Below are 12450 nucleotides of genomic sequence, written 5' to 3'. Positions count from 1 at the left end.
GTTGTAACTGTACTTGCAGCCACCATTTCCTCTGGCAGATCATTCCACACACTATCTACATTAAATGTTTTTAAAAAATAGTTGCACCTCATGACCTTTATAAAACTTTCTCTTCTCCTCTCCTCTTAAAAATATTCCCCCAGCTTTGCACTACCCCATCCTCAGGAAAAAACCCTTTTCTGTTCACTTCTCTATGCCTGTCATGATTGTACAAACCTCAAAGGTTACCCTACATCTTTCTTATAAATGCTACACCTGCATACCCACTTACTGTGATTCACACCCAGATTCCTCTACCCTGACACATGGATGTGAGTTTGCTTGCTGAGGTGGAAGGTTAGTTTTCAGACGTTTAGTCACCATTTTAGATAGCATCATCAGTGAGCCTCCGATGAAGCGCTGGTGTTATGTCCCGCTTTCTATTTATCTGTTTAGGTTTCTTTGGGTTGGTGATGTCATTTCCTGCATTGGTGATGTCATTTCCTGTTCTTTTTCTCAGAGGATGGTAGATTGATTTGGAGCCAATGTGTTTGTTGATGGAGTTCCAGTTGGAATGCCATGCTTCTAGGAATTCTTGTGCGTGTCTCTGTTTGGCTTGTCCTAGGATGGATGTGTTGTCCCAATCAAAGTGGTGTCCTTCCTCATCTGTATGTAAGGATACTAGTGATAGTGGGTCATGTCGTTTTGTGGCCAGTTGATGTTCATGTATCCTAGTGGCTAGCTTTCTGCCTGTTTGTCCAGTGTAGTGTTTGTCACAGTTCTTGCAAGGTATTTTGTAGATGGCGTTTGTTTTGCTTTTTGTCTGTATAGGGTCTTTTAAGTTCATTAGCTGCTGTTTTAGTGTGTTGGTGGGTTTGTTGCCTACCCTGATGTCAAGAGGTCTGAGTAGTCTGGCAGTCATTTTGGAAATGTCTTTGATGTAGGGGAGAGTGGTTATGGTTTCTGGGCAAACAGAGACATGCACAAGAATTACATTGGACAAACAGGCAGAAAGCCAGCCACCAGGATACATGAACATCAACTAGTCACAAAACGACATGACCCGCTATCACTCGTATCCTTACATACAGATGAGGAAGGACACCACTTTGATTGGGATAACACATCCATCCTAGGACAAGCCAAACAGAGTCACGCACGAGAATTCCTAGAAGCATGGCATTCCAACCGGAACTCCATCAACAAACACATTGATTTGGAGCCACTCTACCATCCTCTGAGAAAAAGAACAGGAAATGACATCACCAACACAGGAAATGACATCACCAACCCAAGGAAACCTAAACAGATAAATAGAAAGCAGGACATTACACCAGCGCTTCGTTGGAGGCTCACTGATGATGTTACCTAGAATGGTGACGAAACGTCTGAAAACTAACCTTCCAGCTCAGCGAGCAAACTTACATCCAGAACCTCAACCTGAGCTACAAATCTTCTCAAAACTCGCTACCCTGACACATTTTGAATCTGCTTCACATTTAGAGAATAATTTGCCCTTTTATTTATCTGGCCAAAATGGACAACCTCTCACTGACAAAGACCTCCTCTTTTTTTCTTGACCAGAGCCTCAATAGTTGTAGTCATCCAGTGTTCCCTACTCCTGCCAGCCTTGCCCTTCATACTAAGAGCAACATACTGGCCCTCTCGTTAGCTTACCTTTTGAAAGTCTCCTTCTCAAACATTCGTTTACTTGTGAATGGCTTCCCGCAGTCAACCGTTGAAAGTTCTTCCTTAATATAATCAAAATTGTTTTGCCCCAGTTTAGAACTTTAAATTGTGAACCAGGCTGGCCAGAAACGGCATGCATATGTAGATCTGCTTCAGATTAGCAGCATATGAAAATGGGGTCCTACAGGGCTCTGGGCTGAAGTTATGGTGGCTGAATTTACAGTTGAAACAAAAATAGGTAGGGAATTAGGTTGTGAAAATGACTTAAACAACATAGAAAATAGAATCAGGAGTAGCCCATTTGACCGTTCAAGTTTACTGCACCATTTAATATGATTGTGTTCATACTGAGTAGTCCGATTGCTTGTCTTTCTCCATCTCAACATTATGATATAATAAACATTCTCACCCAAATGCTCCCCTGCTGACACTTCATCCACTTGCCCCAGTTCATTCCCCAATCCCAGAACCAGCAATGTCTCCTTCTGAACAGTGAAAGAAATTCTCCTCCTGCATTTCAGAATGCCTTTCCTTCCCTACCCTTTATTTTAACATTATCTTAATTGATATTTGAGTAGTTCAAGGCTCCTGTATCACAACTTTAGAATCTATATTCACCTTTGATTTCACTGCACATTTGTTCCTTCATTTTATTTCACTATTTGGAAGTCTACAAATAAACCCCCAACAATGTTCCTCCTATTGTGTGCAATTGTGCAGCTGCTTGAGGCCCCGTACACTGTAGTTGCTGTGTGGACAAATTGATATCTGCTTCTGGAGACCACTGACGTGCACAGACTTTGAAGGTCCAGACAGTGACAGGAAAAATTAGAAGAGGGAGCACATGCCTCCAGCAATGTGACGTAACTTTTTTGTGTCTCAACTCATAGCCAGATATATTCTGTCTTTGACCCTTCAAGGGCATCTTGTCTTTACCAACATGGCAGTGTCTTTCCTAATGAATATTGTCTCCCCAATCCTTCCCTGTCTTGCTCACTCACCCTCCCTCCCTATTTTTGAGCACATTGTGTCCCTTGTTATGAACTTCCCATATATAAACCATGTTTCCATTATTACCAGAACATCCATATTCTCAAACAGTAGTTCTGTTGATAGCCCAACTGTTTAATCATTGCATTTTTGCATGCATGCATTCTTAACCAGTTCATGTGTTTGTTACTATTTTTTGAATCCTGTGTAAAATTGTGCTGCGCCTTTTCTTTATCATTGTGAACATGCTTATCTTGTGCACCTTATTCCTGTTTTCTGTATTTATATGCTGGTTCCTACCCACTCTGACAACTTAGATCAAAGAACATCTTTGGTATTATGGTGTATCTTTTCCTTTCAGTTTTTGTTTTGCTCATTCCTAAAGCATAGTATTTACTATGTTTAGGAGCTGACCAAAGTGAAGTAATTTGAATAGATGTGCAAAAATTGCAAAGTTCTTGAGTCATGTATACTGTTTCTTCTCTGATGTCTGTCTTCCTGCAATGATATATGGATTTTTCTTTTGATGGTTAGGTTTCATCCATGGGAATTACACCTTTCTTTGTGGAAAATGTTAGTGAATTGCAGCTATGCGGCATCAAGTTGGTGACGGCTGTAAGTTCAGTTATTGGAAATATTCAGTCACTGTGTATAATACAGCTACAGTTGAATGAATCTGCTGCAATTTTCAGTAATTCCTTTCAGCCAAGTTTTAATTGGTTATACACTTGCTCTGAGACAATAGACTCCTCATTTAAGTGCCACTGAGAGATTTGAGCATGAACCCAAGGCAAACTAGTTCTGTACCGTTGAAAATCTTTGAGGTCACATCAGTCCCCTCAGACCTAAAAGTTGCTCAAGCACTTTTTTGAAGAAGAGCAGCAGTTATCCTGGTCAATAATTATCTTTCAAGCGAGGCTATTATATTGCTCTTTGTTGGAGATTTGCCAGATTTCCTACTTTGTAATGGTGTATGCTATAAAAGTACTTAATGACTGTGAAGTATTTGGAGATGCCTATTAGGTATGAAAGGAACTATATTATCAAGTTTTCTTATGTTGCAATCTGAAATAAACTCTCCACTAAAGGTGTTACTGTCAATGTTTAGCTAGTGTGAATATGCAGCTGATTCTCCCGTGGTGTTGTCTGACAACAAAATCTGAAGCACCCTGATAGGCTGTCTTTCCATTCAGTGTTATAAGTGGTTCTAATAATTCAATAGTAAAATTTGTCAAGTTGGCTGAAGTCTATTTTTTGAAACATTTGACAGGTGTTCTCAAGGTATGAAAAGCACAGACAGTTGATATTGGAAGAGATGTTTGCCTCACTTGCAAAACTCCCAACAACTAAGAGGAGTCTAAGAAATTTCAGGTAACACAGTTCACTCTTTTTGCATAATAGCTGTGTCTCAGATTTCCTTCCCTTTGTAAACTAGTCATCTTGTGACTTCTACTTTACAATATCTGTTTAGTCTTTATTCAGAGCAGGTTTGTGGTTGAGCTGATAGAAATATCTCACTCATTTCAAGTAAGATTTAGATTAGATTAGATTACCTACAGTATGGAAACAGGCTCTTTGGCCCAACAAGTCCACACCGCCCTTTGGAGCATCTCACCCAAATCCATTACTTTATCTTTATCATTTGACCTCTGGAAATTGATTTTATTGTGTAATCCACAATGATACAGAAAAACACAACTAATTGCCCCAGAATATGTGTTTGTAGTTTTAGCTGAGGGAGCAGAATCTTGTGTATTGACAAAGCCAGTTACCTGGGCTTTGATATCTATTGGTACTTATTTAACAGGTTAAACAGCAGCGACATGGATGGAGAGCCGCTTTTTATTCAGATGGTGACTGCCTTAGTTTTGCAGCTGATTCAATGTGTTGTACATCTTCCAACCACAGAGAAGGATTCCAACACTGTTGATGACGATGGAGACAAGAAGGTAGGCAATCCATAGACTGGATTACCTTTAAATGATTATTTGTCTGGGAGGCAGTCAAAGTGTTAGAAAATGGGTAAAAGGCCATAGCCATACTTAGAACACGGAGAATGAGGCCCTGCAAGTGGATTTTAGGAAGGCAGCAAAGAGACTACCCCGAAGAATATAATCACTTGTACACACTAGTGAGTATACAAATAGACAGATTGAGTAGATGGACGCATGAGTGGTGCTCAAAATGGGAGGGCTTACGATTCCTGGGATCTTGGTGGAAGCTTTGTTGGACCAGGGCCTTTCTTTACCGGCCAGGATGAGTTATACTTAAGCCAAATTGGGACCAATGTTCAATCAAATGCAGATGGGATGTGGATGCCCACTTATCGCATAATGTGAATTGGGTGAGTGAGCAAATGCATGGTAGATGTAGGAAAGTGTGGATAAATGTGAAGTCACCAACTTTGGTAGCCAAAACAGGAGGCAGATTATTATCTAAATGTTGTTAGATTGGGAGAGGGGGAGGTGCACTGAGACCTAGATGTCCTTCTGCACCAATCACTGAGAGTAAGTATGCAGGTACAGCAGGCACTGAAGGAGGCGAATGGGCTGTTGGCCTTCATAGTAAGAGGATTCGAGTATAGGAGCAGGGATGTCTTGCTGCAATTGTACAGGGCCTTGGTGAGACCGTACCTGGAATACTGTGTGCAGTTTTAGTCTCCTCACCTGAAGAAGGATGTTTTAGCTATGGAGGAATGTAATGGAGGTTTACAAAACTGATTCCTTGAATGGCAGGACTGACTTTTGAAAAGAGTCTGCACAGGTTAGGAGTAAGTTCATTGCACTTTAGAAAAACGTGGGTGAATCTCTTTGAAAATTGCAAAATTCTAACAGGACTAGATAGGGTAAACACTGGAAGGATGTTTCTGATGATGCAAGTCCAGAACCCCAGGGGTGTCACAGTCGAAGGATATGAGGTTGAGCACTTTTTAGGATTTTTAGAACAAAGCTGAGGAGAAATGCCTTCATCCAGAGAGTGAGGACCCTGTGGAATTCTCTACCACAGAAAGCAGTTGATGCCAAAACATTGAATTCTTTCAAGAAGGAGTTAGATGTAGTTCTTTAGGCTAAAGGGATCAAAGGGTATGGGTAGAAAGCAGTAACAGTTTATTGAGTTGGATGACCAGCCATGGTCATATTGAATGGTGGAGCAGGCTCAAGGAGCTGCATGATCTACTCCTGCTCCTATGTTTCTATTTCCCACGTTCCCACCCACATCCCTTTAACCCAACTGCATCACGTCCCCTCTTATTCACTTCTAGAAGGTTCTTATCCACGTAGTCATAATCCAACCTAGCCCATGCAATGCTTTATCATCTCTCAGTGGCCCCTCGGATGACCCCAGGATCTATCCTTGACCCCGTCTCCTGCTTTTCATTTACACCCAGCCCCTTGGCAGCATCAGCCCACAATGTGTTTGAATACTGACAGCCGCCAGTTCAAGCATCCCACCACCTAGAACATAGAACATAGAACAGTACAGTACAGAACAGGCCCTTCAGCCCACAATGTTGTGCCGACCATTGATCCTCATGTATGCACCCTCAAATTTCTGTGACCATATACATGTCCAGCAGTCTCTTAAATGACCCCAATGACCTTGCTTCCACAACTGCTGCTGGCAACGCATTCCATGCTCTCAACTGTCTGCGTAAAGAACCTGCCTCTGACATCCCCTCTATACTTTCCACCAACCAGCTTAAAACTATGACCCCTCGTGCTAGCCATTTCTGCCCTGGGAAATAGTCTCTGGCTATCAACTCTATCTATGCCTCTCATTATCTTGTATACTTCAATTAGGTCCCCTCTCCTCCTCCTTTTCTCCAATGAAAAGAGACCGAGCTCAGTCAATCTCTCTTCATAAGATAAGCCCTCCAGTCCAGGCAGCATCCTGGTAAACCTCGTCTGAACCCTCTCCAAAGCATCCACATCTTTCCTATAATTGGCGCCCAGAACTGGACGCAGTATTTCAAGTGCGGTCTAACCAAAGTTTTATAGAGCTGCAACAAGATCTCACGACTCTTAAACTCAATCCCCCTGTAAATGAAAGCCAAAACACCATATGCTTTCTTAACAACCCTGTCCACTTGGGTGGCCATTTTAAGGGATCTATGTATCTGCACACCAAGATCCCTCTGTTCCTCCACGCTGCCAAGAATCCTATCCTTAATCCTGTACTCAGCTTTCAAATTCGACCTTCCAAAATGCATCACCTCGCATTTATCCAGATTGAACTGCATCTGCCACCTCTCAGCCCATCTCTGCATCCTGTCAATGTCCCGCTGCAGCCTACAACAGCCCTCTACACTGTCAACGACACCTCCGACATTTGTGTCATCTGCAAACTTGCTGACCCATCCTTCAATCCCCTCATCCAAGTCATTAATAAAAATTACAAACAGTAGAGGCCCAAGGACAGAGCCCTGTGGAACCCCACTCACCACTGACTTCCAGGCAGAATATTTTCCTTCTACTACCACTCGCTGTCTTCTGTTGGCCAGCCAATTCTGTATCCAAGCAGCTAAGTTCCCCTGTATCCCATTCCTCCTGACCTTCTGAATGAGCCTACCATGGGGAACCTTATCAAATGCCTTACTGAAGTCCATATACACCACATCCACAGCTCGACCCTCATCAACTTTTCTAGTCACATCCTCAAAAAACTCGATAAGGTTTGTAAGGCATGACCTACCCCTCTCAAAGCCGTGTTGACTGTATTTGATCAAGCCATGCTCTTCCAGATGGTCATAAATCTTATCCCTCAGAATCCTTTCTAACACCTTGCAGACGACAGACGTGAGACTTACCGGTCTATAATTGCCGGGGATTTCCCTATTTCCTTTCTTGAAGAGAGGAATTACATTTGCCTCTCTCCAGTCCTCAGGTACGACTCCAGTGGAGAGCGAGGATGCAAAGATCTTCACAAGTGGCGAAGCAATTGCATTTCTCGCTTCCCAAAGCAGCCGAGGACAAATCTGGTCCGGGCCTGGCGACTTGTCAATCTTAATGTTTGACAAAATTTTCAGCACATCAGCTTCCTCTATCTCTATCCATTCCAGCATGCACACCTGCTTTTCAAAGGTTTCATTCACTACAAAGTTCGTTTCTTTCGTAAAGACAGAAGCAAAAAACTTATTTAGGGCTTCCCCTACCTCCTCAGGCTCCACACACAAGTTCCCTATGCTATCCCTGATCGGCCCTACTCTTTCTTTGATCATTCTCTTATTCCTCACGTAAGTGTAAAATGCCTTTGTGTTTTCCCGGATTCCTTCTGCCAAGCCTTTCTCGTGCCCCCTCCTGGCTCTCCTCAGACCATTTTTGAGCTCCTTCCTTGCCTGCATGTAATCCTCTCTAGCTGAACTTGACCCTAGCTTCCTCCACCTTATGTAAGCTACCTTCTTCCTTTTCACAAGAAGCTCCACCGCTCTCGTCATCCAAGGTTCCTTTATCTTACCCATTCTTGCCTGTCTCAGAGGGACATATTTACTCATCACTCCCAACAACTGTTCCTTAAACAGTCTCCACATGTCTATAGTTCCCTTACCATGGAACAACTGCTCCCAGTCCATGCTTCCTAACTCATGTCTAATCGCATCATAGTTTCCTCTTCCCCAATTAAATATCCTCCCGTTTTGCCTAATCCTCTCCTTCTCCATAGCTATGTAGAATGTGAGGCAGTTATGGTCACTATCACCAAAATGCTCTCCCGCCACAAGATCTGATACCTGCCCCGGCTCGTTTCCGAGCATCAAGTCTAGGATGGCCTCTCCCCTCGTCGGCCTGTCAACGTACTGCGTTAGGAAACCCTCCTGAACACACCTTACAAAAACAGCTCCATTCAAATCTTCTGCTCGAAGGAGGTTCCAATCAATATTAGGAAAGTTAAAGTCACCCATTACGACAACCCTACTGCGTGCACACTTTTCCAAAATCTGTCGACCTATGCTTTCTTCAATCTCCCTGCGGCTATTGGGGGGCCTGTAGTAAACCCCTAACGAGGTGACTACTCCCTTGCTGTTCCTCCGTCTTATTTCTCCCACATCCTGTACTGGATCCGCAGGAATAGTCTTCCAGTTAAATAGCATGAAGACTGAAGCCATTGTTTTCCTCGTGGTTTTATGAACTCTCCGTCTCCCTGACAGTGCTCAGTGATGAAGCCAATCAGCTTGCTACACTGGTGCCATGAGCTCCCAGCCTCTCATTCGTGCAATCTCCAAAATTCTCTCTTCCGAGCCATCAACTAGCCTCTCACCAGCTAAGCTGACCAGTTGCTACAGCCTTCATTCACCCGTGTCCCCTTGCCAACACTTGGACTCATGTCCACATTCCACCATTCACAACCTGAGGTCAACCTGCACAGTCCTGTCTTAAGTACACCAGAAGGGAAATGGACTGGCATTTATTTCAAAAGGAATGGAGAATAAAAGCAGGGAAGTGTCTCTAAAACTATACAAGGCACTAGTCAAGCCACAGCTAGAATACTGAGAGCAGTTTTGGGCCCCTTACCTACAGAAAGATAGACTGGCATTTGGAGGCAGCCCAGAGAAGGTTCACTTGGCTGATCCCAAATACAGAGGGACTATCTTATCTGGAAAGGTTGAAGGGGTTGGGCCTGTACGCATTAGAGCTTAGAAGAATGTGAGGCAACCTTATTGAAACATACAAGATTTTTTGGTGACTTCTCAAGGTTTATGTGGAAAGGTTGTTTCCCTTTCTAGGAGAGCCTAGGATGAGAGGGCATCATCTCAGAATAAGGGGTCACACGTTTAAGACAGGTGAGTAGGAATTTCTCCCCTCAGAGGGGAGTGAGTCTGAGGAATTCTTGAGGTCTGTTGAGACTGGGTTATTATGTATATTCAGAGCTGAGACAAACTTCTTTTAAAATCAGGAAAGGAATCAAGGGTTATAGTGCAAAGACAGGAAAGTGGAGTTGCGAATGATGATAAAATCAGCCATGATCCCATTGATGGGAGCAGATTTGACAGGTTGAGTGGCCGCCTTCTTTTTGTGATTTATACATGACGACTCCCAAATTGCTCTGTGCTGCAGCCTTTCTCCATTTAAATAATATTTGGCTCCTCTACTGTTCCTGCCAAAATGCATAGTCTTGCGTTTTCCCGCATTACTTTTCAGGTGCCAAGTTTCTCTCCAATTTTTTCTACCTAATTAAGAGGCTTTTGAAAATCAGATATATTACAATCACCATTTTCCCTTTATCTATGCTGCTTGTTACCTTTTTAAGGAATTGTAATAAATTTGTCAGACATGATTTCCCCTTCATGAAGCCATGCTGACTGACTGATCATATTATATATTTCTAAATGCTGTGCTATTCCATCCTTTATAATAGACTGAAATAGGTTTCCAGTAGCAGGCATTAATATAACTGGCCTATATCTACCTGTTTTTGTCTCCTTCCCCTTTTGAATAAAGGTTTTATGCAGGTGGTCTCCTAATCATGTGATACCTTTCTAGAAAGTAATTATTTTTGGAAGATCACTACCGGTACTTCCACTAGCAGCTACTTTTACTGTCCAATGATGTAATCTATTTGTTCCAGTGAACTTCATAGAATCATAGAATCCCTGTAGTGTGGAAACAGGCCCTTCAGCCCAACAAGTCCACGCCGATCCACAGAGCATCCCACCCACACCCTTTTTCCTGTAAACCCACCTAAGCATCCCACGCAGACCCATTCCCCTATAAACCCACCTAATCTAATCATCCCTGAACACTACGGGCAATTCAGCAAGGCTGCATATCTTTTTTGGACTGTGGGAGGAAAGCAAAGCACCCGGAGGAAACCCATGAGATCATGGGGAGAATGTGCAAACTCCACACAGACAGTCACCTGAGGGTGGAATTGAAGCCAGGTCCCTGGCACTGTGAGGCAGCAGTGCTAACTACTGAGCCACCGTGCCGCCCCTTATTGTCGTTTAGCCTCACCAATTTCCCTAGTACTTTTTCTCCAGTAATATCCATGATATTTATTTTCTCTTCCCCACCCAATTTTTGCCCTTCAGTTATTTAGGAATTTCAGAATGCATTCACTGTATGAAAATGTTTCTCCTTACTTGCTTTGCTTTTTTCAAAGCACTTTAAAACTGTGCCCTTTCATTCTGTAACCTTTTACAAGAAGGAACATTTTCTCCCTATCCATTCTGTCCAGATCTCTCATGAATTTGAAGCCTACTATCAAATCTCCCCCCAGTTTTCCCCTTTCAAAGCAAAACCAAAGTTAGAAGTCACAACACCTGGTTATAGTCCAGTAGATGTACTTGAATACACAAACTTTTGGAGTGCTGCTTCTTCACGTCACCTGACGAAGGAGCAGTGCTCCAAAAACTTGTAATTTCAAATAAACCTGTTAGACTAAAACCTGGTGTTGTGTGATTTCTGACTTTGTCCACCCAGTCTGGTGGCTCCACCTCCACATCAAAGCAAAGCAAAACAAACCAACTTCTCAGTTCTATCCACATAACTTTCTTGTTGCTGAACTATTCTTAAAATAAGATGGTAATAGCTCATTAATGCTCAAATAATGGATTGTTGGGAATAGCTGTAATTAAAATTTTGAGATAGGGTTATTGACATCTTGTTGTGCAGATGGAGTACTTGCAACACAGATTATTTGTTAACATCTCTTCACTTTATAGAAGATGCATTGCTAATGCAGTAGCAGCTGCATCGGCAGTTCATTCAGATACTGTTCTAATATCACCCTAAAAATAGCTCTTGTTTGGTATCTTATTGTAAAGGTGTATGGATGGCCCTCATCTCTTTTGTTCCAAATTGAGATGTGTATTAGTTTTCCATGTTTCATCTTTCAGGTTGATCAAGATGTCTTAATTACCAACTCATATGAAACAGCAATGAGAACGGCCCAGAACTTTCTATCAGTCTTCCTCAAAAAGTGAGTGCAAAGGATCTAATTGTAAACATGAAAATGAGTCCCTGTGGTGAGTGTCTTAATTTTGAAGCGGTGGAAGTTTTGTTGTGTCTCATTGCTTCACAGTTGCCTCACAAGGTTCTCGTCTCAGTGCCCGAGTCTTTGAGACAGCAGATACCGAATTCCTCGACTCCTATCCCTACTGCTTCTAACCTGTCTTTGTCCCCGTCCTAGAAACATCTTATTCATATTAAGATGTGCACAATTTTTGCCATGTCTGGATGCTGCCTGACAAGAGGATCAAATCATTTTAAAGATGGCTACTGTGGCTATAGATTGCGTAATATTCCGGGTATTTAAGTTATTCCAGTGCAAATGTATCTACCTCATACAAGTGTACTCAGTGGCTGAACAGAGAATTGTTCGATCCTGGCTCTGTACTACTGCACGGGAGTGTTAATGCCTCGATATGCATATGTATGGATTAAATGCAAGCTCTGCTCGGAACTGTTTACAATACAGGCTCTGGACCAGTTGTTTGGTAATGTTTGCAAATTTGGGGAGACATTGACATAATGGCAGTTTCTTTGGATCAGTAATCCAAAGGCCAAGACTAATGCTTTGCAGAGATGGGAGTAAGATTCAACTAATATATCAGAAATTCAAAATAAAGCCTCAGTAATGGAGCCATGAAAATACAATTTGTTGTAAATTCCATCTGACTCACTAATACCCTTGAGGAAAGGAAATCTGCCACTCCTGCCTGTTAAGAAGGGAACAATTACTGCTTGACTTTTAATTGCCCCTGAAGTGGTCTAGCAATTCGCTCAAGGATGGTTAGATATGTGCAATACGTGGCTGTCCTTGCCAACTGCAGCTGCACGCCATTAAAGAATGAAGAGG

General features: G+C 42.5%; 1 protein-coding gene across 4 annotated transcripts in view; it reads left to right on the top strand.

Moving 5' to 3' along the window:
* Nucleotides 1–12450, top strand: part of LOC125450882 (nipped-B-like protein) — a 510140-nt gene that overhangs the window by 261718 nt on the left and 235972 nt on the right. For all 4 annotated transcript variants that reach the window (XM_059644995.1, XM_059644996.1, XM_059644997.1 and 1 more), the window contains 4 exons: nucleotides 3193–3273; nucleotides 3929–4029; nucleotides 4466–4607; nucleotides 11489–11571. In XM_059644995.1, coding sequence (XP_059500978.1) covers nucleotides 3193–3273; nucleotides 3929–4029; nucleotides 4466–4607; nucleotides 11489–11571 — 407 coding nt within the window. The remainder of the gene's footprint in view (nucleotides 1–3192; nucleotides 3274–3928; nucleotides 4030–4465; nucleotides 4608–11488; nucleotides 11572–12450) is intronic.

This window comes from Stegostoma tigrinum, chromosome 3 (assembly GCF_030684315.1).
Source record: "Stegostoma tigrinum isolate sSteTig4 chromosome 3, sSteTig4.hap1, whole genome shotgun sequence".
Taxonomy (NCBI): Eukaryota; Metazoa; Chordata; class Chondrichthyes; order Orectolobiformes; family Stegostomatidae; genus Stegostoma; species Stegostoma tigrinum.
The sequence above is the reverse complement of the archived record's forward strand: the minus strand, read 5'-3'. Positions and strand labels throughout refer to the sequence as shown.